Source organism: Aspergillus fijiensis (genome assembly GCF_003184825.1).
Source record: "Aspergillus fijiensis CBS 313.89 unplaced genomic scaffold BO72scaffold_60, whole genome shotgun sequence".
Taxonomy (NCBI): Eukaryota; Fungi; Ascomycota; class Eurotiomycetes; order Eurotiales; family Aspergillaceae; genus Aspergillus; species Aspergillus fijiensis.
In genome coordinates this window covers 159859-183099 of record NW_024469036.1, presented here as the reverse complement: position 1 = coordinate 183099, position 23241 = coordinate 159859, and the positions used below count along the sequence as shown (strand labels likewise).

General features: G+C 54.2%; 9 protein-coding genes across 9 annotated transcripts; 8 read left to right on the top strand and 1 right to left on the bottom strand.

Annotated features, from left to right (window-relative positions):
• The first annotated feature begins 1035 nt into the window (after positions 1 to 1035).
• Positions 1036 to 1567, top strand: BO72DRAFT_244237 (uncharacterized protein). Its single transcript, XM_040939954.1, has one exon. It carries the CDS (start codon positions 1144 to 1146, stop codon positions 1438 to 1440), a length of 297 nt encoding a protein of 98 aa, XP_040797439.1. The 5' UTR covers positions 1036 to 1143; the 3' UTR covers positions 1441 to 1567.
• A 3623-nt stretch (positions 1568 to 5190) lies between these two features.
• BO72DRAFT_518915 (uncharacterized protein) lies at positions 5191 to 6726 on the top strand (the record flags this gene model as incomplete). The annotated part of the gene is made up of 6 exons (XM_040949674.1): positions 5191 to 5287; positions 5333 to 5336; positions 5366 to 5396; positions 5530 to 5563; positions 5792 to 5883; positions 5957 to 6726. The coding sequence occupies 6 exons, from the start codon at positions 5191 to 5193 to the stop codon at positions 6329 to 6331; spliced, it is 633 nt and encodes a 210-aa protein (XP_040797438.1). The 3' UTR covers positions 6332 to 6726.
• A 518-nt stretch (positions 6727 to 7244) lies between these two features.
• On the top strand, positions 7245 to 9584 carry BO72DRAFT_244211 (putative serine/threonine protein kinase). The gene has a single exon (XM_040939952.1). It carries the CDS (start codon positions 7511 to 7513, stop codon positions 9452 to 9454), a length of 1944 nt encoding a protein of 647 aa, XP_040797437.1. The 5' UTR covers positions 7245 to 7510; the 3' UTR covers positions 9455 to 9584.
• BO72DRAFT_244212 (uncharacterized protein) lies at positions 9585 to 10257 on the top strand. The gene has a single exon (XM_040939953.1). It carries the CDS (start codon positions 9715 to 9717, stop codon positions 10162 to 10164), a length of 450 nt encoding a protein of 149 aa, XP_040797436.1. The 5' UTR covers positions 9585 to 9714; the 3' UTR covers positions 10165 to 10257.
• Positions 10258 to 10574: 317 nt separating this feature from the next.
• On the top strand, positions 10575 to 15164 carry BO72DRAFT_480287 (Sad1/UNC domain protein; the record flags this gene model as incomplete). Its single annotated transcript, XM_040947625.1, has 3 exons — positions 10575 to 10855; positions 12362 to 14801; positions 15145 to 15164. Exons 1-3 carry the CDS (start codon positions 10844 to 10846, stop codon positions 15162 to 15164), a joined length of 2472 nt encoding a protein of 823 aa, XP_040797435.1. The 5' UTR covers positions 10575 to 10843.
• On the top strand, positions 15165 to 16399 carry BO72DRAFT_451797 (Spo12 family protein). Its single transcript, XM_040945581.1, has 3 exons — positions 15165 to 15555; positions 15633 to 15722; positions 15824 to 16399. The coding sequence occupies exons 1-3, from the start codon at positions 15425 to 15427 to the stop codon at positions 15930 to 15932; spliced, it is 330 nt and encodes a 109-aa protein (XP_040797434.1). The 5' UTR covers positions 15165 to 15424; the 3' UTR covers positions 15933 to 16399.
• A 115-nt stretch (positions 16400 to 16514) lies between these two features.
• BO72DRAFT_244160 (acyl-CoA dehydrogenase family protein) lies at positions 16515 to 18541 on the top strand. The gene is made up of 4 exons (XM_040939951.1): positions 16515 to 16767; positions 16859 to 17104; positions 17255 to 17467; positions 17539 to 18541. The coding sequence occupies exons 1-4, from the start codon at positions 16693 to 16695 to the stop codon at positions 18343 to 18345; spliced, it is 1341 nt and encodes a 446-aa protein (XP_040797433.1). The 5' UTR covers positions 16515 to 16692; the 3' UTR covers positions 18346 to 18541.
• Positions 18424 to 20940, bottom strand: BO72DRAFT_451794 (ribosome biogenesis GTPase LSG1). Its single transcript, XM_040945580.1, has one exon. It carries the CDS (start codon positions 20774 to 20776, stop codon positions 18737 to 18739), a length of 2040 nt encoding a protein of 679 aa, XP_040797432.1. The 5' UTR covers positions 20777 to 20940; the 3' UTR covers positions 18424 to 18736.
• Positions 20941 to 21300: 360 nt separating this feature from the next.
• BO72DRAFT_244131 (ribosome biogenesis protein LTV1) lies at positions 21301 to 23155 on the top strand. The gene is made up of 2 exons (XM_040939950.1): positions 21301 to 21406; positions 21469 to 23155. Exons 1-2 carry the CDS (start codon positions 21384 to 21386, stop codon positions 22949 to 22951), a joined length of 1506 nt encoding a protein of 501 aa, XP_040797431.1. The 5' UTR covers positions 21301 to 21383; the 3' UTR covers positions 22952 to 23155.
• The last annotated feature ends 86 nt before the right edge of the window (positions 23156 to 23241 follow it).

Below are 23241 nucleotides of genomic sequence, written 5' to 3'. Positions count from 1 at the left end.
TATCAAGCATGCGGGTAGAGAGGATGTAGTCATGTACTGTAGAACCAGTTGCCACCGGGTATGTACACTACATATACTTATAGTTGGTACATATCTGCGGTGCCTGGGTGCCTTGGTTTCTGTGGTTGAGGTGCAGAATGGGATATGCATGGTCCGTGTCCGATCGCTCATTTGGGGGAGATGGATACGAAGTACGAGTTGACTTGGTAAGTGAATTGTGTGAACTTGAACTTGAGACGAGCAGGTCTCCGGAAAGAGCGAACTGAGGGTCGAGGGGTCACATCTCAGTCCATGATCTCCATATTAGTCAATTGATCACTTGACTGAAGTTGAGCGTGTTTTGGTTGACATGTTGTATGTGGTTGCCGGACTACCGACTTGAAACTGTAAAATGTTGAGACAGGACCTAAAAATGAGACTCGATTGCGAAATCCGGGGAAAGTTGCCACCGGGTCTGAAATGCAACGGTAGACGATCACGAAATCCTCATACTCTGCTCCTCATATCTCTGGTTGCCGCGGTGTTTCTAGACGAAGAGTGGAAGGAATTGTTCTTGTTGACGGAAACGAACCTTGAGCGAGGTTGAGCCAGTGGCACAGGGTGGAACCACTTGGGAAAAACCAGCCTATCAACACCCGCATTTTACCGGACCGCAGATCGTGCGGGGTAAAAATTGCAGACGATTTGGGGAAGTCGTTTTTTCAATCCATCCACCAATTCGACTCACGCTATCGATTTCGGCTCCTCTCCAAGCCAACTTAACTTTACACTCTAGTCTAATGGGCCGATCCTCCCCCCATCCCCCCCCCCAGCTGATGCAACTTTTCGCAACTTCATCATGATTTTTAGTGTTCCCACCTAATTGATCGCGTGCTCCTCCTGAAAAACTGGATCGTTTGGAGGCCGATCCGGGGACTAAAGGTACGATCCCGCTCGCCTGGGGCTCGGAAATATGTGTGTGTGTGTAGGCATGCACATTGTTCAAGTGGGTGGAATGGTGGTGGTTTGACTTCAATGCTGATACGTAGCTGGGTTCGGTCAGCTCTCCTATCTCTCCGTCTATCAATCAATCAATCAATCAATCAACGAGGAACGGGAGTGAACTCTATTCCTCACATTAATGACCCTGCCAATTGGTGGCCCATGCTACCCTGCTCGTTACTATCAGTACTATCTATCTATCTATCTCCCAACCTCAGTGGCTTCCTGTCCCCTTTCGGGATGCACAGAAAGAATCGTTTGTGTCATCGCTTAATCAACAACAACGACAAACACGGGGAGTATACCCAGGTAGTATCTACCGATATCCAGCGCCAGACCCAGAGGAGAACAGAACGAAACCATCACCTTATCGTCCATTCGTTTCACAGTCTCTCTTACACAGCCAACCCGGATTCGTGGTTATCTGCTCGGCTGATGATCCCCGTAACTAATCACTGATAAGCCCATCCAAGGTTCACCCCAACCATCTCTTGCTTCAGCCCAAGTCCGGTTTATCTACCGAGTCTCCAGGCTGGCGATCCGCAAGTTGTATCGTGTCCGCTTCGTGTCCCATGGGTGACCACACCACTGCCACTCGCCAGAAACTCTATGGAGGGGCGGCAGTGCCAGGTGACTTGTGAGAGAGTATCCAATAGCGGGCCAGACAGGCAACGATCATAACTTGCCGGAACCGAAGAGGATCCGAGAGAGTAATGGGGAGGAAGATCAGTCAGTCTGCCAGCCACCAACTCATTACAAAGAACTACTCCGTACTCGCACTAAAGTTGTCATTGTTGTTGTTGTTGATGATGATAGCATGGAATGAGATAGGTGGTGTGGTCCCAGCCGGGGCATCGCGTGATACCCGTGTGAAATCAGCCACCTGGCGGGCAAAAAAAAAGCCCTTCTTCCTATCAGTGCCTGGACTACTAATGAATAATTGTGGGGGAGTGCCCCCTCCCCCCCCTCCGGCCTCTATCGTTTAGTCAGAAAGCTTCCACGTAGACGCTTCCCTCTTTTTCTGCTTGCATGATCAAGACTCACGCAGCTTGAGAACTTGCCGTGGATCAATCAGTTCAGGCTGCAAGGACCAAACCTTAGCCAACACCGGAGCAGGAGGCGGTCAAGCAGCCACTAAGACACCGGCTGCTCACCGCCAGACATGCAATGCAGCCCCGGAAACATGCCAGACACGGGGCGCTGCCACCAGCTCGACCTACAGCTACCTGGGGACACTGACTGACTGGCCATTGGGCAGGCCACTCACTGACTGGTCGGCTCTGGGGAATTATGTCTCCGAGCGTCAACAGCGGCAGGTCGAGCACGAATGCATCAACTGGTTGTTGTTGGTGGTGTTGTTGGTGGTGTTGTTGTTTTCATCCACCTGCATATGCGCACCTGGAGACGTAATCATCCTCAGACATCCCCGCAAAATTCTGTAACAAGACCGACGGATAATAAAAGTAATACTTCACCTACATATAGAATAGATAGGCAAAAAAGTCAGACCCATCTAAAATCCCGCGCGGTAAACAAACAGGACCAACGTGGACCAGGAGCAAGTTGTGCAACAACACAAACGGTGATTATTTCCCCAGTCTTTTTATGCCGACCTCCACCTATAGTTACTGTACTGTCTGTACATACATACATACATACAGTGTGTTGTATGTACTGTAAGTCCTCTTTGCCTGCCTGCCTGCCTTTTTGTAGGTAAATTCAGGTCAGGACCACCAGGTAACTCTAAGTATGTGTACACACACACACACACACACACACATGACTCTCCTTCCCTCGTGGTCACTTGGCACACATTACTGAGCACAATTTAAGTGTTAACTAACTTTTGTTAGTCTCCAAAGTCATAGTCAAGCGTGATATTAAACTAAGTGGTCAGTGGTCAGTGGTCACCGTCTCAAGTGCTTCTCGAAATTATGCCATCGGTCGCTTTCCCCATACATCCGCGACCCGATCGTCGATGATCGTCCAGGCCCTCCCCCGGGGCGTCATTTTGCGTTCCTCCCCCTTCTGCGTTGACTCGGGGCCAATCGATGGGGCAATTATTGGCCACGACGCCGCCCACTTGTTACTTGCTCGGGACTGGCGTCATGCAGCCTGGGAATAGTGTGACTCCGGTTATCGGTGATTGGAAGGTTTTGGGGTTTGGGTGGTCATGGGTGGGCGATGACCCACAAATTGCCCGGAATGAGTCTAGGGTGCCTGTCGTTGTCAAGTCGCCACCCTGCTCCGCCATCGGCCGAGGGAATTCTCTCTAGGTACGGAGACAGTACTAATTTTATTCCCGGCTGAAAATGGAAAACATCGTCATCTTTTCTGTCGGTCGCCGATTTGCTGGTCGGAAGCGGAGCGGTGTTTTTTCCTTTATGATTGTTGTTTGAATAATGCCAGGTGGATCGATCTAGATCGAATTGGTCTGTGTGAGAGAGAGGTTTACGGTCTCCGAGATGAGGTCTTCAGAGTAAGTGGCTTGCTTGGTGTCTGGTCTGTTTTGTGACGAGATGCTTGATCATTCATTAACTATTGAATCACGGATGGCGTTACGCATTACCTGTCCGAAATATGGGGAAGGGGGGAGGGGAGAGGCAGGGGGATAAACCGACACTCTCTACGGAGTATAGCTTAACTTGCCCATCCCATCACCACAGACCGGTATGGCGCTCGCTGCCTGTCATCATCAATTATGTGCGTGTGACAGAAGTTGAATGGATTGACAGACACGGGAGGCATCCTACCGTGTAGTTCCCATCTTTTGGCATACTTTCGTACATACTGACAGGGAAAGAGAGACGGTTTATCATACGGATCATAATCATAATCCAGGATTTCTTCCTCCTCCCGATAACGATGGGGCCCGCGAGACCCTGCTTCCTTGGACCTGCAGGAACCTCACCTTAGTCATAGCGACGGGGCGGTCTTGGTGCCCATTCATTGAACTCTTATCTCGACAGTTTAGTTTGAACGGCTACAGGTGTAGTGTTGTAGTATCTGTACAGTACTTTGTAGAATATCTTCAGCAGCTTGTTGCTAGTGCATCAATTGACTTTATGCCTACCCCAATTGACTAGAGCTAGAGCTGCTAACTTACAGAGTACCTTGAAAGCAATGAGTTGTTGATCACGCCAGTTCGAGTGGGTGGAATCTTTTACACTCTTTGTTCGCCCACGGGCCATGACTCAAAAGGGTTTTTTTCCCTTGGGTGAGCGAGGTCGGGTGGTGGTGGCCAACTTTCTGCTCCATGTCTTATTGTCTTTGACTTTCGGTCTGGATCGTGCGTGCTGTCGCGGCAATCCCCGAACAGAATTACAGGTTATAGTAAACGTTAACTTACCAGTAACTTACCATAGCTAATTCTTTACTTAGATAATCAATTATTCAATTGTTTACACCTCTCCAGTAACTATGTGTAACTCAAGTTGATTCCCGCACGGCAATTCCATATTTTGGCGTTGTGTACGGAGTATTCATTCAATGGGGACAGAAGAAGGCTTGACGGCCCGGCAACCTGGCAGGGCAAGGGGAGGTGGAAAGGTGGATTGCGGCTTGCGAGTGGATGGGGGTTCGAAAAATAAGGGAAGAAGAATGCGTGGTCAGTGCCTGGGTGATGATAGGCAGGTAGGCAGGCAGGCAGGCAGGGTCACGGACTGGAACGCTGCTGAAACCATTACTCATACTTGTTGTTTGTCCTTTCCATTGAGTTGAGAGTCGGTCGGGTTGTTTACCATGACCGTTAATTAGCTTAACCACCTAACATACTGTCGGGTCTGGTACACACTATGTAAGATACAACTTCAGTCACGCAACCGCTCATTCATGATTATCTCATCCAGCCCATCCATTCTTTTCTCCGCTCTGGGGTTACTGATAGGCCAGAGCTGTTGTTGTTGGTGGTGGTGTTGCAACATGGATTGGGGTGATTTGGGATAAAGTACCGCAACCAGGGGGGGAGGGCGTCAACAATCCCAAGGGTCCCCCGATTGATTACCTTTGCACACCAGGGGGGTGGGAGGAGAATTGTACATGTAAGCAACAAGAAAGAATCATGGTGATGGCAATGGAGCTTGCTGATTCATCATTGAATTGTTGCCAGTCATAATCTTATTACTCAACATCCAGAGTAAACCGGGCGGATGTTTCTGATGACTGCCAGGGCCGGAGACATAGTGAAGAGGAGTACGTACGTGGATTAGAATGACGGATGAATCATTCAGGGGAGGGTGGAAGTGGAAGTGGAGCTTCATCTGGCCGGAAACGGGCTTCAGTTTCTCGACCTGCATCCATCATCTGAGTGAGTGTAAGAGAGACTCACTCACTCACTGTTCCGTATGTACAGTACTGTAAGTAAGTATGCTCATGTACGTACCAGTAAACAAGGTGGTGTGGAGACGGATGTTCAGGTGAGATTGGGTAGACTCGGCAGATGATTACCGGTTTTTACCACGAGGTACTACCTTGCCTAAACTTCCATTCGGGTTGCAGTGCTTTGTGCAGGCAGGCAGTCAGGTATTGGTATGGTATGGAAAGTGCCAGTTATTGGCTGGCCGAGCCACCCATCGGTACTGTGGTAGGTTCCATACCATACCCAAGGCACGACAACGACGTAGGAGGTTCTCGCTCGTTCGCCCAGTTTCCAGTTTCCACTTTCCTTTCCTTTCCCTCCCCTCATGAAGGCCACAGTTGAGACTTGGGACTTGGGGGAGGCACACTGGGTTCAACCTCCATCCCCCCCATTTTTCCATTCATTATTATTATTGACTCTGGACTTTCGCCCCTCCTACTAATCCCTAATTAGGTTTAGTGGTGTCCCAAAGTGCTATCATCTCATCCGGAAACCTCCCCTTATCCCTATCGCGGGCGCCCGCCCACCTCCCCCAAATTAGTTGGGTTAGTCACTCACCACTCAACTAACTAACTACTCGGGTCAATCAGTCATACCTACCTCTCCGTACTTACCTAGTCATCATCTCCCCCATTCATCTGCATTCCATCTCTCCATCTTCCCTCTCTCATCCTACTCTACCTTCCTACCTTCTACCTTCCACCTTCTTCCTTCTTCCTTCCCCTCCTCCTTTCACCACCTCCCTCTTCACTACGCTTCGCTTCGCCTCCTCTCTTCTACAACCTCATCCGACCACCTTCCTCACTCCTCAGCTCCATTGCACCTTCCTACCCGATACTCCCTATCTACTACCGACTACCGATTCCCGACTACTCGCCACCCCGTCCTCAACAACAACCTACCGCTCCCACTAGCTCTTATTCCATCTGCTCCTCTTCGCTCATCATCGTTGCGACACGATACAGTGCTTTGACAAGTTCCTCGTCTGATTAGACCAACGTCGTGATCTTCTCCACCTGCTCTACTTCAGAACAACCCGCACTGGTTTCGTCGCCAACAGCTTGATCGAACCTCTTTTCCTCGGCTGTCTCGTCTTTTGCCTGGCCTTCCCAACACCTACCCCCCCGTGACTCATCCGTGCTCCCAAGCCAACCACGTCGAGAGCTTCCTCGGACCCACGTTTCGTCGACCTTACAGCAGACTGTCCTTTGAAGCCTTGCTACGTTTCGATTGCAGACAATACGTGTGAGGGTGTCGCTCCGCTCTGAGGTCAACACTGCTTTGTTGTCCATCCGTTCGCCGCGCAACCTTGGCCGGGTGCTGGTATTCGGTTCTTCAGCTTGCCCACTCACGGGACAGAAGACCTTACCTACCAGTTGTCCAAAGCCTCGGTCTCCTATAGTTTCCTACTCAACCCTCAGGACTATATAATCTATCGGTCATTCTATGACTCGATAGTCTTCGACCGCTCCCTCTCCTTCGAGTCACGACCTTTTTTTTCCGACCTTCAGCCTGGTGTTGGAAGGCCTTTCTTTGTTACGAGCCTTGTCTGTTATACTCTTGGTGTTTACGATATCTACGCAGCGTTCTTCCTCGTCATTTCCTTGTTGACCAACTGTCCAACCGCCGGACGTCGCCATTCACTTCAATCACATTCTTTCCTCGCAACATACTTATCTTCGCCTTTGGCCGTGGGCCCCTATTTGTGAAAACGATATACCGATGCACTCATAACAGTCTTTAACAACCAATTTCCTATCGTCGTTCGAAAACCCCCCAGGGTATCTCTGAATTGCGCTTTGCGCCTACTCATTCTCACCACTTTTTTTGTTCACTTTTGTCATCATATCCTCTTTGACTTTCCGGTATTTATACGATAAATTCTGAGCCGACAACTCACTTGTTCCTTTTGTCGTTTCGTTCTTCTTCCTCTCCCCCCTCTCACCTTCCGACTCTTCTCTTTTGGATCTGGGTGGCCAAGATCTACTTGGAAACTTGAGCTGGCATAATCTTTGAACTTCATTGTTAGCCACATCGTTCGAGGTTAATCCTAACTCGAGCTTTGCCAACCGACTACCTCAATCACGCTCTGATCAAGTGAGCCTGTTCCTATATTCTACCTCGACGACTATCTCTGGGAGAACATCGTCCTGTTAGAGTATACACATAACAATGGAGTGCCTCAAGAACAATTTTGTTGAAGGCCAGCTGTTGGACGGACGGTTCCGCACCGTCGCTCCCTTGAACCATGGATCTTTTGGCATGGTCTTCCTGGCAAAGGACTTGCAGACTGGCCAAGATGTGGCCATCAAATGCATGACCAAGTCCTCCTCGGGTGACCCGTCGAACCCCTCCCCATATGATGCCCGTGCCGAGGAGCTGGAATGCCACAGACGTCTCAGGTTTCATCCCAACATCGTCAACCTCATCCATTCCTTCGAAACGGATGCCCATATGTATCTCGTTTTGGAGTATTGCTCGAATGGTGACCTGTACGAAGCAATCCGGCTCAACCGTGGTCCCTTGGAAACCGAACACGTGCGCGACTTCATGTTGCAACTTGTGAGCGCAGTGGAGTTCATGCACGCGAACGGCCTGTACCACCGTGACATCAAGCCTGAGAACATCTTCTTGATGCAGGATGGCTCCATGAAGCTGGGTGACTTCGGTCTGGCGACTCGGGAGGCTTGGTCCCACGAGGCCTGCGTTGGCAGTGATCGTTACATGGCTCCCGAGCAGTACGATCCCTCCACCGTCGGCTATTCCCCCGCCAAAGCCGACGTCTGGGCGATCGGAATTTGTCTGCTCAATGTTCTCTTCGCACGGAATCCCTTCGCCACGCCGACGGAATCCGACATTCTCTACGCAGACTACGTACGGGATCGCCAATCGTTGTTCGACATCTTCCCCAACATGTCTCAGGATACCTTCGAAATCCTGAGGACTGCTCTTGCCATTGACCCTACGAAGCGTTCCCTTTCTGGCATTCGCGAAGCTATCTTGCGTGCTGTCACGTTCACGACAGATGATGACGCGCTGGACGAGTTCTGCACGGACGACCGCGAGGTGGTTGCCGCCAGTGCCAACCGGGAGCCGCTTCGGACCCCTTCCATCCAGAGCCCTCACATCAACCAGGGCGACTCCTTCCCTTGGGCCAAAGCTCTTCAAGCCAGCCCTCCCCAGACCTTCCGTCAGCTCTCCGCCATTCCCGACAACGAGAGCTACACCGAAGACCTTTTCCCTCCCTCGGAGATTGCTGGCACTTCGTGGTTCTCTGTCCACCAGGGTACCCCATCCATGGCTTCCGTTCTGGAGTCTGCTATGGGCGAATCTTTCCGGTCTCCTCCGTTTCGCAAGAACGAGGTTCGATTTCCACCTCCTTCCGATCCCGTTCCCATTACCGGCTCTTTGCCAAGCAATGCTACGAAGCCCCTGCCTTCTCTTTCCATGGTCTTTGGCAAGAAGAAGGAGGAGCAGATCTCCAAGAGCTGGAGCGATCTTTGGGATGAGGAGGAAGAATCTGAAGCTGAGGACCTGGCTTACCAGCAGCGTCGCGAGCAGAACTCACGCAGCTGGAGTCATGAAAGCAGCACGCCTGAGCTTCGTGGACCCCTGACTGGCCTGCACGAAGTGGTTAGCAATTCTCTCCTCAACGTCCGCGCCCAACAACTGGAGACATCGCACGAAGACACCGAGAAGTTTGTCTCCAAGTCGTGGGATCCGAGGGCGGGAATCACTGCTATCAAAACCCCACCTCAGTCCCCCGACAGCTCCCCGCAGAAGTCAAGCCTCGACAAATGGTCAGCCCTTGGTGACCGTCGGAGGAACTTCAAGTCCCCGGAGACCTCTTCCGGAAAGAAGTTTTCTAGCAATATGAGTTGGAGGAAAGATTGGGGCTTAGGGTCCTCGGGCTTCGACTATGGTTCTTGGGCCAAGAAAGAGACGTTCTCTCCTCCGGATCGGGAGCGGCGGCGTCGTCCCTTCCAGGAGAAGGGGCGGCGTCGCGACGCCTGGGAGTCTCCCAAGGCCGCCCATAGCAAGGCTGCGAACCACTACGATGGCAGCGTCGACGAGGACCTCGATCTTGTCGGCGGCTGGCACGACCTTCATCTGTAAGGAGCTTAGCCCCACCTCTGGTGCCGGCGTCCGACGTTCCTCTCCATTCTATTGTACCGTCCAATGTCGCTGAGAAGAGCAACACAATAATAAATAAACATTCCAACCAATACTCCGACTTGTTTTAGCTTTCGCCCTTTCCACTCTTGCTCCGATGCATTTCTCCATGCGGTCGCCAAGGCCAGCATTTTGGCGCCCGGCGACCTTATATTCACATTCAAAACCTATATTCTCTTCACTCTTCTTACCCTATAGAATGTATGTGGCCTCCGTGCCCATCTATCTGTCAGTGTTTTCTGTTTCCTATTCTGTATAATATGACACTATTCGACGGAGTCAGCAGTGGCGGTGACGAGCAGGTCAAAAGTGACTCATCAACTGATAACTGGAGGGATTCTCCTCTTACTGGAGTGTTTGAGTTGTTTTTATTCACTCTTCTTTCCCTTCTCCCTTGCTCAAAAATTCTATGTTTCTCTTCCTTGAGAAAAAAAACAAAAGGTCCAATGCTTGGGGGTTCGTTGGACGACGACGCAGGACGACGATGGCGTGCAGCAGGCCGTGGCGCTATTTCCTTTATCCGGTTCTTACACATGAAAAAAGCAATGAACAAGACGAACAGTCGTTCTTTCATCCATTCTTTCTTTGGTCGGCTCTATCTCCCCTGGAACAGGCTGTTGGACTGGACTGGGACATCTGTGTACTACATGTAATTAGCCGGAACAGTTGAGTAGCTAGTAGTGATGAGGCGGTTCGACAAGCAACAATGCGACAGGAATCAAAAGTGATTATAGTATTCGAAGACATTCTCTCTCCCAACATCGTAGAGGCGCCGCCGTAGATACACGCTTGTAGAAATGAGAAATATCTTAGTGACCCAGCGCCGCGCAGCATGTAGTTCCTCGAGCTGCTAATGTGTTCTACGAAGATGAAACGAAGTAGATCAAGGTTGGGCCATCATTGATAAGTGCAGACTGAGTATTCCAATTTATGTGACAAAATAAATCCACAGAGTATATATCCTTGTCCACTCTAAGTATGGCTGAGCGCAGTGGTCTGATCTAGGTACGGCCGGCGCCTACTCTTCCTCGATCTCTTGAACAACTATATCGTCCAGCGCCTTCAATTTGTCGATACCTTCGGTCGTCATAGGCCTGATCAACAGATGAGAGTTAGAATGCTGTCCTCTTTCCAGAAACCATGGTACACTTTCTAGGACCACATACGGGGGATAACAGGTGGGAGGCAGGGCTCTATTGCAGATCCATACATCTTGCTTCGTGTCCGCCTTGATTATCCTAGGTTGACCGGGTTAACCATGATCAGGGATCACCACGAGAAAGCGGGAATCCTTGCTCTGTCGCTTGCTTATCATTGCTTTCCCAGGCTTCGATGGTTTTCCAAGTGTAATAGACTCTCTTTTTTGTTGTTTCGGGTTCAGTTGCCGTTGGAATACTCCGGGGATAGAGATCATTGGCATGATACTCACCTTGCGGTCTGACATTGTGAAGCAAATTGGGGTCTAGAGGTAGGGTGACTGTGTTGTATTTGGCTGCCTCTGGGTAGTTCACTGTTTTAAGTGTTGATGATCCCTCTGTCGAGCAAGTGGGGTGAACTCATGGGCCTTTTATATCTTTGGCTGATGATATTCTGGAGCCTGGGCTCTCTGTTTTCACTTTTCCATGGAGAGAGATGGCTTCATGCGGTCTGACGCATCATGATATATAGAGAGAGAAAATCACTCATGTATATTGACGTCCAAACAAGCAAGCATGGTGAGGGGATTTTCGCAAGAGGGGAGAATGCGTAGATGATGCTAGTAGCTACCGGGCTCATGTACAGTCAGTGCTGTCGGGTACTTACTGTACAATCCATATACAACCACCCCGAACCAATAGCAGTTGACCATCTCGCCCAGTTCCGCCAGCCTCCGGAGCTGTGTTTCAGTCATAGTCTAGGTGCGTAGCTGCGGATAGCATGAAGAGACCTTTCTTATCTGGTCGTGGAGCATTATTCACTAATGATGACTAGTTACTGTATGTATGCATGCATGCTCAGGGACCAGGGCACGGCGGGGTGGCCACTCCCGCCGGGGGCTGAATCCGAGCTTCCCGAAGTGGCAGGCGGTGGACAAAGCGGAGAAATGCAAAACCAGGTGGGCGATGACGATCGAATCATTGTCTACGAGTCGAGTCGAATGTTTCCATTTGACACATACTTACCTATTCCGTAATCTCGGCCAGTCTGGCCTCCAAGATTAATCGTCTTGTTCTTCTTCTCCTCCTCCAGTGACTGAGTGGTGGACTGACGGAGAGCCAAGCTGAAGTCGTCGCCACTGCGGAGTCCCCTCTTACAGTTCTGGCAGAACGTGTCATTTGCCGGAGTGTTTCTCTTCTTTGCTGACAGGACAGGGAGAAAGAGAGAGACAAGAGGCTGGGGAAGGTCAACAAAGGGTGCTTGTTGTATCCTTGCATTTCCTTTCCTTCGCCCAACCCAGAAAAATCCCGAAGGTACTCGTACACTGAATCACAAACAAACGTGATCTCTTCGTCGGACTCCACAGAAAATGCGCGCGCCTGTGTGGCGGTCAACTCATTTTTCTTTCTAGTTGAGGTGCGGAGAGACACTAAGCTACTCTGCTAGGTACTGCGATTAACAACTTCGCACAATCGCCCTTCCCGGCCTGCGAGAAACAAAATCAAATTTCAACTCAAGACATCCATCCCCAAGTGGCAACCCCTTGGGCGTTGAAGGGAAACCTGCCTCCCAAAAATGGCCGGGTGGACGGCAACACAATGGATTCCCTGGATGACTCTAATCTCGACCTGGATTGACGGGGTCGCCGCCAATCAACCTCCATCGATCTGCCCCACGCCCGATACCCTGAAACTCGGCGCCCAGCTGATCCAGTGGCCTGTCTGCATCGAGACACGATGGGGACTTCAGCGCTCCGAGGTCGATGCCGCGACTTATATCCTTTCCCTGACGCCCTCGGTGGCAGCAGAGGCCGCATCGGTGACCGTGTCGGCGTCCTCTTCGAGTCATGAGGCGGCCACGAGTCCCACCTCGGCGGACGAGCAACAACAACAACAGCAGCAGCAGCAGCAGCAGCAGCAGCACCGGTCCGACCAGGAGCTCGACACGGATTCTCCGCTCGACAATGCGAAATTCCTGTCCTTCGAAGACTGGAAGAAGCAGAATTTGGCTAAGGTGGGACAGTCCGCGGAGAATGTGGGCGGGAGTCGCCGTGGTGGCGTGGCCCAGGGCAAGGAGGACCGGCGACGGCCCACGGGGATCAACAATGCGCTGGACTCGCTAGGCGACGATGCGGAGATTGAGCTGGATTTTGGGGGCTTCGGCGCAGACACGACGCCCCAGGCGACGCGGCCCACGGCGTGGACTGCGATGGTCTCGTCCTCCACCGAGGCGCGAGGCGAGCGGATACCGGGGGCCGGACACGAGGCCGGCGCTGATGGTGGGCCGGCGCAGGGCATGCCCCAGGCCGGGGTGTCTCGCTCCAAGGACGCGGGGACGACCTGCAAAGAACGGTTCAACTACGCGTCCTTTGACTGCGCGGCGACGGTGCTCAAGACGAACCCGGAGTGCAGCGGGTCGTCGTCCGTGCTCATTGAGAACAAGGACAGCTATATGCTGAATGAGTGCCGGGCGAAGAACAAATTCCTGATCCTGGAGCTGTGCGACGACATCCTGGTGGACACCGTCGTGCTCGCCAACTACGAGTTCTTCAGCTCCATCTTCCACACGTTCCGGGTCAGCGTCTCAGACCGATACCCCGCCAAATTGGACCAGTGGCGCGAGTTGGGGGTCTACGAGGCCCGCAATACGCGGGAGGTGCAGGCCTTTGCGGTCGAAAATCCGCTCATCTGGGCGCGGTATGTGAAGATTGAGTTTCTCACGCACTACGGGAACGAGTTCTTCTGTCCGTTGAGCTTGATTCGCATCCATGGAACCACGATGTTGGAGGAATACAAGCATGATGGGGAGGCTAGTCCCGCAGATGATGAGGAGGAGATACCCGAAGAATCAACGGTGCCGGCTCCTATGGCGCCGGATTTCGAGGCTACAGTTACGGCTGAGGAAGCGCCTACTCCAGCGACTGCTGAGCCGGTCGACATTGTGTCGACCGGCGTCTCAGAAGATGAGGCTTGTCGCCAGTCTGGGTCGGACATGGATGTGCCAGAGCTGCGTGAGCTTCTGGGGCTTCTTGATACCTGTGACGACCAAGAAGCACCAGCGACTAGTGCTGGACCTGCAGTGGAAGCCCAGCCGCAGCCCTACCGATCTGTGTCAAACGAAGCGTCTCCATCCCAGGCGCAAGATGCCGTGGCTTCGGGAAAAGGCAAGGAAGCTTTGTCCGGAGAGCCAGGAGAACAAAAGGTGACGAGTGCGGCGGGATCAACTACAACGGACTCACCATCATCCTCAATGACTGTTGCGAACTCCGAGACTGCATCCCCTAACGCCGTAACGGAAGCGGACAACAAGTCTACTGTGCTACCAAAGGATGAACCCAGCAGTATAGCGGAACCGACCAGGTCGAGTATGACCCAGCCACCGTCGGCAAACCCAACTACGCAAGAGTCCTTTTTCAAGTCAGTGCACAAACGACTTCAGATGCTAGAGTCCAACTCCAGTCTCTCGCTTCAGTACATCGAAGAACAATCACGAATCCTGCGCGACGCCTTTGACAAGGTCGAGAAGCGGCAGCTGACGAAGACGTCGACATTTCTGGAGGGCTTGAATGTGACCGTGTTGAATGAGCTGAAGCAGGTTCGAGATCAATACGATCAGGTGTGGAAGAGCGTGGCGTTGGAGTTTGAGCATCAGCGCATTCAGTATCACCAAGAAATCCATTCGCTCAGTTCGCAGCTGGGCGTGCTGGCGGACGAGCTGGTGTTTCAGAAACGCGTGGCGGTTATCCAGAGCATGATGATTCTCTTCTGCTTTGGGCTGGTACTCTTTGCGCGGGGCACCGCGAGTGGGTACATTGAGATTCCTCGTGTGCAGAACATGGTCACGCGGTCGTACAGTCTGCGCTCTTCCTCGTCGCCGTCCCCTCCGTACGGCTCTCCGATGGTGAGCCCGACGTCAACGCGTGCGGCGTCTTCTTGCCGACGCACCGGCGGCGGCCATCGACGGAACCTGTCTGAAGACTCGCAGGACGAGCTTCTCAGCCCAACGCTGGCGTACTCGCCGCCCACGCCCGTTTCCGATGCGCTGAGTTCGGCCGAAGATGAGGATCCGGAACAGCGAAGAGGGAGTACCCTGGAATTGCCGGAGGTGGTTCCACCGGTGCAGCGATCGCGTAGCAGCCCACCTGATCTCCCGCGTGAGGGGAGCACCACCCCTGGATCCGAAGCGTCTCCCGTGGTAATCGTCGATGACTTGCCAGGGCGATGAATGCCTGGCTTGGGGTAGAACAGTGGCGAATAGAAGCGCAGGGATATGATAGGTGGCCGAGGAAGCTTATCGGAATTTCTGATTGTCTGTCCCTGCGTGTTTCCAGGTCAACTCCATCCTTTGCCTTTGCTGTTTGTGCGTCTGGATCTGTCTGTTTATTGGGCCGGCGTGGATTAGGTTGTTTGTATATTTGCATATGTATATCAGGACACGACACGATGATGACTAGACCACGTATAGCACCGTGTATTTTAATTCTAATTTGCTTAGAGGGGATGACGATCAAGGATGACTTGAATGCGTGCGTGAATGAATGAAGTAATGCTGGAAAATGATCTCATTGTGGTGGTTGCCATGCCAACAATCGACACGGTTTTTTTCCCGCTGGCCGGCCGCTGCTTATCCTTTTGAGCCTCCCTCTTTCTGCCTTCTCTGCCTTTCTCTGCCTCCACTCCACCACCACTCGAAGAACTTCCTCTCCAACGCGTTTATCAGACAACCCAGATCTCTCCTAACCCACTTCCTCCACAACACACACCCACCATTACCGCCATGGACGCTCAACCCTTGACCGACCGCTCCACCAACACGCACTTGGGCACTGCCGAGGAGACCGGCAAGCCGATGAACTCGATGGATTACCACCGCCAGAAGCTGCAGGGCAAGTTGGCCAGCGGAGAAAGGTATGTACACAATAAAATATGCCCCGGGTTGATTTGCTGTGTGATTGAACATGTTACTAACAAGGGAACGCGTGCAGTAACCAAGCCAGCTACGTGTCGCCCTCGGACGAACTCATGAGCCCTTGCTCGAAGAAGCTGAGCGACCTGAAGGGCAAGCGCTTCAAGAAGTATGTTTCTCTGTGATCTGTCTCTTTTGCTGTGCCAGATCCCTCAGCTATTTTGGGAGGATGAACTCAAGACTAACAGCGAGATCCTTCCATCCATTCAGTGCCGGCAAGCCCCAATCATTGTTCGCCAAACTGGGCAAGAAGAACTTCGAACAGTCGGCGGCGGCCGAGGCTCAGCGGGAGAAGGAGAATACCGAGAGCGCGGTCTAAGACTACCACTGCACCACCATAAGAGGATGTTGATGTTTATGGGGTAGAGACCTCTCTTTTGTGTCTTGTTCTCTCTCTCGCGCGGGTCGCCGGAGAAGAGATTTTCCTTTCCTTTTTTACCTTTATTTTTTTTTTCTTATTTTGACCTGGTTATCGTCTCGCCCCTTTGCTGGATGGCTCTGATAATCTTGGTTTTTTTTTTCTTCACGTTCGGGATTGTTTGTCATGCTTGGGATGAAATTGTTTTTTGTTTTTTGTTTTTTGTTGATAAAACTTCAACCATGGAGGGTTCAAAACTGGGAGGAAAATCAACCGAGGTTGGATTTGGGAAGATTACGGACGGGCAATGGACATGACTCTCTGGGGTTGGGTTGGTTGGACTTTGGAGCTGAGGGGATTCGTTATTATCATGATGACTTCTTTTTCTTTTTTTAATTCAATGGTTTGCTGATATGCTACTTTTCAATGGGTTTTTATGATATGATGTCCATGATTGAGTGTATTTCATAGTAGGATTGACCACCACCAAAACCCCCAAATCAGCCGAGGTCCCGATCGGCATCTTCTCCGCTTTCTGTCGCTCTCCGCATTTCCAACCTTTCTTCTAATAACTACTAGTTCTACTCCATCGTCTGATCCACACGCTTCCTTTCTTTTAATTCCAAGTCCATTCCTCTTGTCCCCTTATTCTTCACTCTTTCATTTAACCTAACCAAAGAACCACTCACCCAAACTCCAGAGAAGAACCACGCCATCAACAATGCCCGCCTCCACACGCATCCCCCCCATCGCCCTCCCCTTCGTCAGCGACCGCGCCAAGAAGACCCTGGATCTGGTATATCCCTAAGGCCCCTAAGGCCCCCAAGGCCCCCAAGGCCCCCATCCTCCCCCAGCTCAACCTCAGACTGCTAACACACCACAAACAGGTCGAAGAATTCGTCGAGAAGGACTGCATCCCCGCCGAGGCCGTCTTCCAGGCCCAACTGGGCCAGGGCGAGCAGCGATGGACCACCCACCCGGCCGTCATGGAGACCCTGAAGGCCCGCGCCCAGCAGCTCGGCCTGTGGAACATGTTCCTGCCCAAGAACCACTTCGCCCAGGGCGCCGGCTTCTCGAATCTGGAGTACGGGCTCATGGCCGAGTATTTGGGAAAGAGTCTGATTGCTTCCGAGGTAGGTCCCTCTTTTCTTTTGGGAGGAGTTGCTTTAGGGGTGAGGTTTGGGTTGAGTTGGATTGATGGATGGGGATGTGTTTCTCGTGCACCAAGAGTTGGAGAGAGTGATTTATGGCTAAGGCCAAGCTAACCCAGCCACCAAACTCAGGCAACGAATAACGCCGCCCCGGACACGGGCAACATGGAGGTCCTGGCCAAGTACGGCAACGAGGCGCAGAAGCAGCAATGGTTGACGCCGCTGCTGGAAGGCCGGATTCGGTCTGCGTTTCTGATGACCGAGCCGGAGGTGGCGTCGAGCGATGCCACGAATATCCAGCTGAATATTCGGAGGGAAGGGGATGAGTATGTCTTGAATGGATCGGTACGTTTCTTACTGTCATCATCACCACCACCACATGACCACAAACTGACTGTACCACCAATTAATAATAGAAATGGTGGTCCTCCGGCGCCGGCGACTCCCGCTGCGCCATCTACCTGGTGATGGGCAAATCCGCGCCCGACCACCCGGACCCCTACAAGCAGCAATCCGTGATCCTGGTGCCGGCGCACACGCCGGGGATCACGGTGCACCGGATGCTGACGGTGTACGGGTACGACGACGCGCCGCACGGCCACGGGCACATCAGCTTCGAGAACGTGCGGGTGCCCGCGGCCAACCTGGTGCTGGGCGAGGGCCGCGGGTTCGAGATCATCCAGGGCCGGCTGGGGCCGGGCCGCATCCACCACGCGATGCGCACGATCGGCGCCGCCGAGAAGGCGCTGGAGTGGCTGATCGCGCGCATCAACGACGACCGCAAGCAGACCTTCGGCCGGCCCCTGGCCAGCCACGGCGTCATCCTCGAGTGGGTCGCCCGCTCGCGCATCGAGATCGACGCCGCCCGCCTCGTCGTCCTCAACGCCGCCATCAAGATCGACCTCGGCGACGCCAAGTCCGCCCTCCGCGAGATCGCCCAGGCCAAGGTCCTCGTCCCCCAGACCGCCCTCGCCGTCATCGACCGCGCCGTCCAGGCCTACGGCGCCGCCGGCGTCTGCCAGGATACCCCCCTCGCCTACATGTGGGCCCTGATCCGGACGCTGCGCATCGCCGACGGGCCCGACGAGGTGCATCTGCAGCAGCTCGGGAAGCGCGAGAATCGCGACCGCAAGGCCGAGATCCGCCAGAAATTGGACTGGCAGCGCGGCGAGGGCGAGAGGTTGTTGAGCCAGTCCGGGTTGAAGATTAAGGGCCGGTTGTAGTTTTGGGTTCTCAGTTTGTTTGCTCTACTCGCATATTTGGTTAAGTGAAGTAGGTTGATACCTTTTTGCAAATACTCAGGAAAACTAGGAAGAACTCCATAGGGTTAAGGTATATCGGAAATGTATGTAAGATTTCATAGCCTCATTCCCCATGCACGAAGTAATAACGAAAACCCATAGACCATGATAACATAAACAAGAAGAAAACCGCAGACAGATGTAGTTTATACCGGGATATAAGAAATTAAGAAAGGAACCCCCACCCCACAGCTTTTGTGTTCATTTCATGATTCATCCAAATCCAATACCACAGACACACACAAGATCATCAACGTCCGCACTCGCCCGCGAGTCAACCAGAAGGCAAAAGGAAACAAAGCTGGAGCACCACTTAATAATCATCTTCAGTGGCACCGTTTTTGCGCACCTTCTTGGCCCGCTTCTTGTTGGCCTTGAAGTGTTTCTTCGAGTTCGCGCTGCGCACCTCGGAGACGTCCATGCCGCGCTCCAGGGCGACCATCATGCGCTCCTTGCGGCCGGTCAGCTGCTTGCGCATCTGCTGGCCCTGTTCGGTGTACTGCGAGTTGAAGGGGAGCATCATCTGGCCGCGGGAGGAGGAGGCGCCGGGGCCGAAGAAGCCACTGTCCAGGTTGCGGGCGAGCGAGCCCTGCACGGGCTGCTGCTTGGTGCCGGTGACGCCGAGGAGGGAGAGGGTCTCCGGGTCGACGTTGGCGCCCAGGGGGTCGGCTGCCATCATCTTGGCGAGCTGGGCCTGTCGGCGCTCCGGCAGGTGGGCCAGGTCGTAGAGCTCCTTGTTGAACTCGGCGGGGTCGATGGGCGCGCCGCCGTCGTCGACCGGGGGCGGGTGGCAGAAGAGGAGCTTGCCGTTGACGTAATCCTTCAGCACGTAGCGGGCGGCGCGCGACTCGTCGGGCTGGCCCAAACCCTGCGTGGAGAAGCCGCGGGCGCGGGCGTAGGCGCGCAGCACCTCGCTGCCGGTCGGGGTACCCGTGCCGCCTTCCTCAACGGAGCGCATGAGGATCTTGACGCCGTAGACGTTCTCGAGGAAGTGCTTGGGGATGCGCTGGGCGACGAGCGAGGCCGGCCCCGTGAACTCGCGCTGCTGGTCGATGGGGAGGACACCGTTGACCACGAGGTCGGCCTTGGTGGTCGCGAAGTTGGGGAACACCAGACCGGGACAATCGCACAGCATGATCTCCGGCGACAGGTACAGCGTCTGAAAGTGCTTGGTCTTACCGGGGGTGGCCGAAACGGACACCTTCTTGGCGCCCAGGAGCGCGTTGATCGTGCTGGATTTACCCACGTTGGGGTATCCGACCAGTCCGATGGTCGTCTTCCGCTTGATGGGCTCGCCGTCGGCCGTGTTGTTGTCGGGCAGGGTGTCGGGCGTGTTGGACAGGAAGAGCTCCTCCAGCTCGTCCACGTTGAGAATCTCCGTTCGCTTGCTGGCAGACGAAGAAGGCAGCTCCAATCCGCCGTCATGTTCTTCCCGCTGCGCTTCGCCGTCCTGAATGTTCATGGCCTGGGTGTTCTTCGCCAATTCCTGCTCCTGCTGCTGCTGCTGCTGCTCCTCATCAGATTCGCTGTCGCTCTCCGATCCAGACCCTTCCGCGAGGAGACGGGCCTCGTTCTGCTCCTTGGCCAGGTGCGCCGAGAAGAACCGGAAACTGATATTATGGCGATCGAAGTAGTCCGCCCACATGACCCGCTGCTTCTCCGTCAACATATCGGCCTTGTTCACCAACAGCAGGTTCTGCTTCCGGGGGTCGAGCTCTTTGACGTAGGCCTCGAGATCCTCCGAGCGGAAGTGCAGGGGATTCCGGGCGTCGACGATCTGGACGACGAGGTCGGAGCGCTCGATGACGCGCCACAGCTGACGCCAGACCTCCAGGTTGCGCTCGAAGGGGGTCATCAACAGGTCCTGGTTCTCCTGCAGCTCGGCCAGGCCGCGGCGCCAGGACAGGAAGCTCTCCTTCTCCAGCTGCTCCAGCTGCTGGCGGGTGGTGGAGGCGTCCCACTGGGGGCGGCGCGGCACGGTTAGCCGGCCGCGGTTCTGGCGGTGCTTGGTGATGGCGGACTTCTCCTCGGAGGCGGACAGCAGGTAGGGGTTCTTCTGGTCGGCGTGGATGATCTTGACGTTGTTCATCTTCTCGGCGGTGAAGTCGGTGCCCGCCAGCTCGGCGGTGCTCAGGAACTCGTCCAACGCCGCCTGCTCGGTGATACTGCGCATCTTGACCCACGAGGCGTCCTGCTGCGCGTTGGTGACGTAGGTGTCGCCGTTCATGTCCTTGCGGACGATGCCGGCGTTGTGCGAGGCCTTCTTCTGGTTCGAGGCCTTGCCTTTGCCGAACCGATCCTTCATGAGGCTGTTGCCCAGCCCCACGGCGTTCTTGGATTTGGCCAACACCATGGTGGCGAAGGGTGACTGCGGAGCAGTTCAGAGGAGGGAGATAAGGGAGAGGAAGGAAAGGAAAGAGGTGTAGAAGGAGAGGGAGGGTAAAGGGAAAAAGAGAAGGGCAAAAGGGTAGGGGTAGATGTAGTTGAGGAGGGGGAAGATTAATTGCAGGATGATTTGTAAAGGTGAAGAGAAAAGAAGAATTAATCCCACTTGCGGGTTTTGGCCCAATCAGATTTGCCCCGCGCGGATAAGATAAGGCTGACTCAGCACTGAGCTGTTTTTCCCCTCTTTTTTTTTTTTTTTTTTTTATTTTTGTTCTCTGCAGCATCGGCAACCGGAGTGGAAGTCGAATGCTGAGAAAAGCAGACCGAAAGTTCAATTGGAGGATTGAGTCGACATCAACATCTCAAGACCAGTACATCTCCTGTAGTCTACAACGTGTGTTTGTATAGAGCCCATCGCATTGCGCACCCACCGGGTCCTCGATAAGCACACCCACGTGACTTTATCTCCCCCACGAATTTCTTGAATTTTCGCCCAACGCCCAAAGCTGCATCTTTCGATTATTCTCCAATCATCCCAATTCCAACGCTTGTCCTCGGACGACCTACCGCTAAAAATGCCTCCCCGGAAGCAGTGGATGTAAGTCTTTCTCCCCCTGTATGGGACTGGTTAATCCCAAGCACTAACCCACCAATTTCCAGCGACAAGAAAAACGCAACCACCTACCAACTCTTCCACCGCTCCCAACATGACCCTCTCATCCACGACCCCGGCGCCGACGACCGCGTGCTCGCTCCGGTGTCCGGCCCTGCCCCTACCAACGGCAGCAGCGCCGCCGCTGACGCCCACCGGGGCCAGAACCTGGCGACGCTGACCCAGCAATTCGGCCCCGGCGCCGTCCGCAAGAACGAAGGCGAGGCGGCCAACTACGGCATTTTCTACGACGACACCAAATATGACTACATGCAGCACCTGCGGGAGCTGGGGACGGGCGCCGGGGACGCGCACTTCGTCGAGGCCAAGAACAACCAGGCCGCCTCAGGCAACAACAACAAGGGCAAAATGAAGCTGGAGGATGCGCTGCGGCAGGTGTCGCTAGACGACGGGCAGGGTAGTGAGTTCGGGGGTAGCTACGCGCCCAGCGAGATGCGGTCGACGGCGACGGCGTTCTCGCGGAAGCCCACCTACCAGGACCAGCAGAACGTGCCGGATGCGATCGCGGGCTTCCAGCCGAACATGGACCCGCGGCTGCGCGAGGTGCTGGAGGCGCTGGAGGATGAGGAGTACGTCGACGAGGCGGACGATGACGATCTGTTCGGGCAGCTGACCACGCGGGCGGAGGAGATGGACCAGGGTGACTGGGAGGATACGCTGTACGATGATTTCGACGAAGAAGATGATGAGGGGTGGGAGTCGGACGCGACGGAGAAGGCGCCCGTGCAGACGGACACGACGGCCGCCAAGGCGCAGTACGAGAAACGAGCTGCAGCCGGGGCCGGCGGCGATGCGGAGGAGATGATGCCGGAACATGACGCCCCGGCGCCGGACATGCACCCCGAGGATCAGGGCTGGATGCGCGAGTTCGCCAAGTTCAAGAAGGACGTCAAGGCCGGCGTCGCCAAGCCCGCCGTGCCCGCCGCCGCCCCTAGTGTCGTGCCCTCCGAGCAGCAGAGCACGCTGGCGTCGACGGTGTTCACGGTCGGCGGCACGCCGATCCGTCGCAAGAAGCGCAAGGGTGCCCTGACGAACCCCTCAGCGTACTCGATGACCTCGTCGGCCCTGGCGCGCACCGAGGGCCACCGGCTGCTGGACGATCGCTTCGATCGCGTGGAGCAGCTGTATGCGCTGGACGAGGAGGATGAGTTCGACGACAGCATGTCCATGGTCAGTGGCATGACCGGCATGACTGCCATGACCGGCATGTCGGCCATCTCCGAGGCCCCCAGTCTGGTCGATGCCAACGGGCAGACGGTCAACCCCCGCCACAACTTCACCTCGGTCATGGATGACTTCCTCGCCGGCTGGGACGACAACACCGGGTCCCAGGCCAAGCGCAAGGGTGTCAAGTACAAGCGCGGTAAGCACGGCAACGAGGCCATCGGCATCCGCATGCTGGATGAGGTGCGCCAGGGTTTGGGTCCGGCGCGTCTGGGATCCTCGGGACGAGTCCCTGGACGGGCGTAAAGTAAGGTGGTGGAATTATAGGGGGAGGAATGAGGGGCCGCAGGGCGATTTTTCTCTCATGGCTGCTACTTCGTGTGTGTGTGCACATGCTTTCAACGATTGCGACGATACCTTTTACCCATGGCATGTTCTGGCTGGAAAAATAAAAGATTTGTGGGCTTTCTCTCACATAAGGCGTCTCGGTTTACGGTTTTGTTTAACTTTTTCCCACCTTGCATGGTAGATAGACGTCAACACAAAAAGTCTTCATCAGTTGCTTTTCACACAGACCCTAAGAAATGGCCGGATGC

Excerpts from the sequence above, each read along its gene's own strand:
- BO72DRAFT_244237 (XM_040939954.1), top strand. The coding sequence starts at position 1,144 with ATGCTACCCTGCTCGTTACTATCAGTACTATCTATCTATCTATCTCCC.
- BO72DRAFT_244211 (XM_040939952.1), top strand. The coding sequence starts at position 7,511 with ATGGAGTGCCTCAAGAACAATTTTGTTGAAGGCCAGCTGTTGGACGGA.
- BO72DRAFT_244212 (XM_040939953.1), top strand. The coding sequence starts at position 9,715 with ATGTGGCCTCCGTGCCCATCTATCTGTCAGTGTTTTCTGTTTCCTATT.
- BO72DRAFT_451797 (XM_040945581.1), top strand. The coding sequence starts at position 15,425 with ATGGACGCTCAACCCTTGACCGACCGCTCCACCAACACGCACTTGGGC. Across the intron at positions 15,556-15,632 it reads AAGTTGGCCAGCGGAGAAAG|TAACCAAGCCAGCTACGTGT; the intron begins GTATGTACACAA and ends GAACGCGTGCAG. Across the intron at positions 15,723-15,823 it reads AAGGGCAAGCGCTTCAAGAA|TGCCGGCAAGCCCCAATCAT; the intron begins GTATGTTTCTCT and ends CCATCCATTCAG.
- BO72DRAFT_244160 (XM_040939951.1), top strand. The coding sequence starts at position 16,693 with ATGCCCGCCTCCACACGCATCCCCCCCATCGCCCTCCCCTTCGTCAGC. Across the intron at positions 16,768-16,858 it reads CCAAGAAGACCCTGGATCTG|GTCGAAGAATTCGTCGAGAA; the intron begins GTATATCCCTAA and ends CACCACAAACAG. Across the intron at positions 17,468-17,538 it reads AGTATGTCTTGAATGGATCG|AAATGGTGGTCCTCCGGCGC; the intron begins GTACGTTTCTTA and ends AATTAATAATAG.
- BO72DRAFT_451794 (XM_040945580.1), bottom strand. The coding sequence starts at position 20,776 with ATGGTGTTGGCCAAATCCAAGAACGCCGTGGGGCTGGGCAACAGCCTC.
- BO72DRAFT_244131 (XM_040939950.1), top strand. The coding sequence starts at position 21,384 with ATGCCTCCCCGGAAGCAGTGGAT. Across the intron at positions 21,407-21,468 it reads CCTCCCCGGAAGCAGTGGAT|CGACAAGAAAAACGCAACCA; the intron begins GTAAGTCTTTCT and ends ACCAATTTCCAG.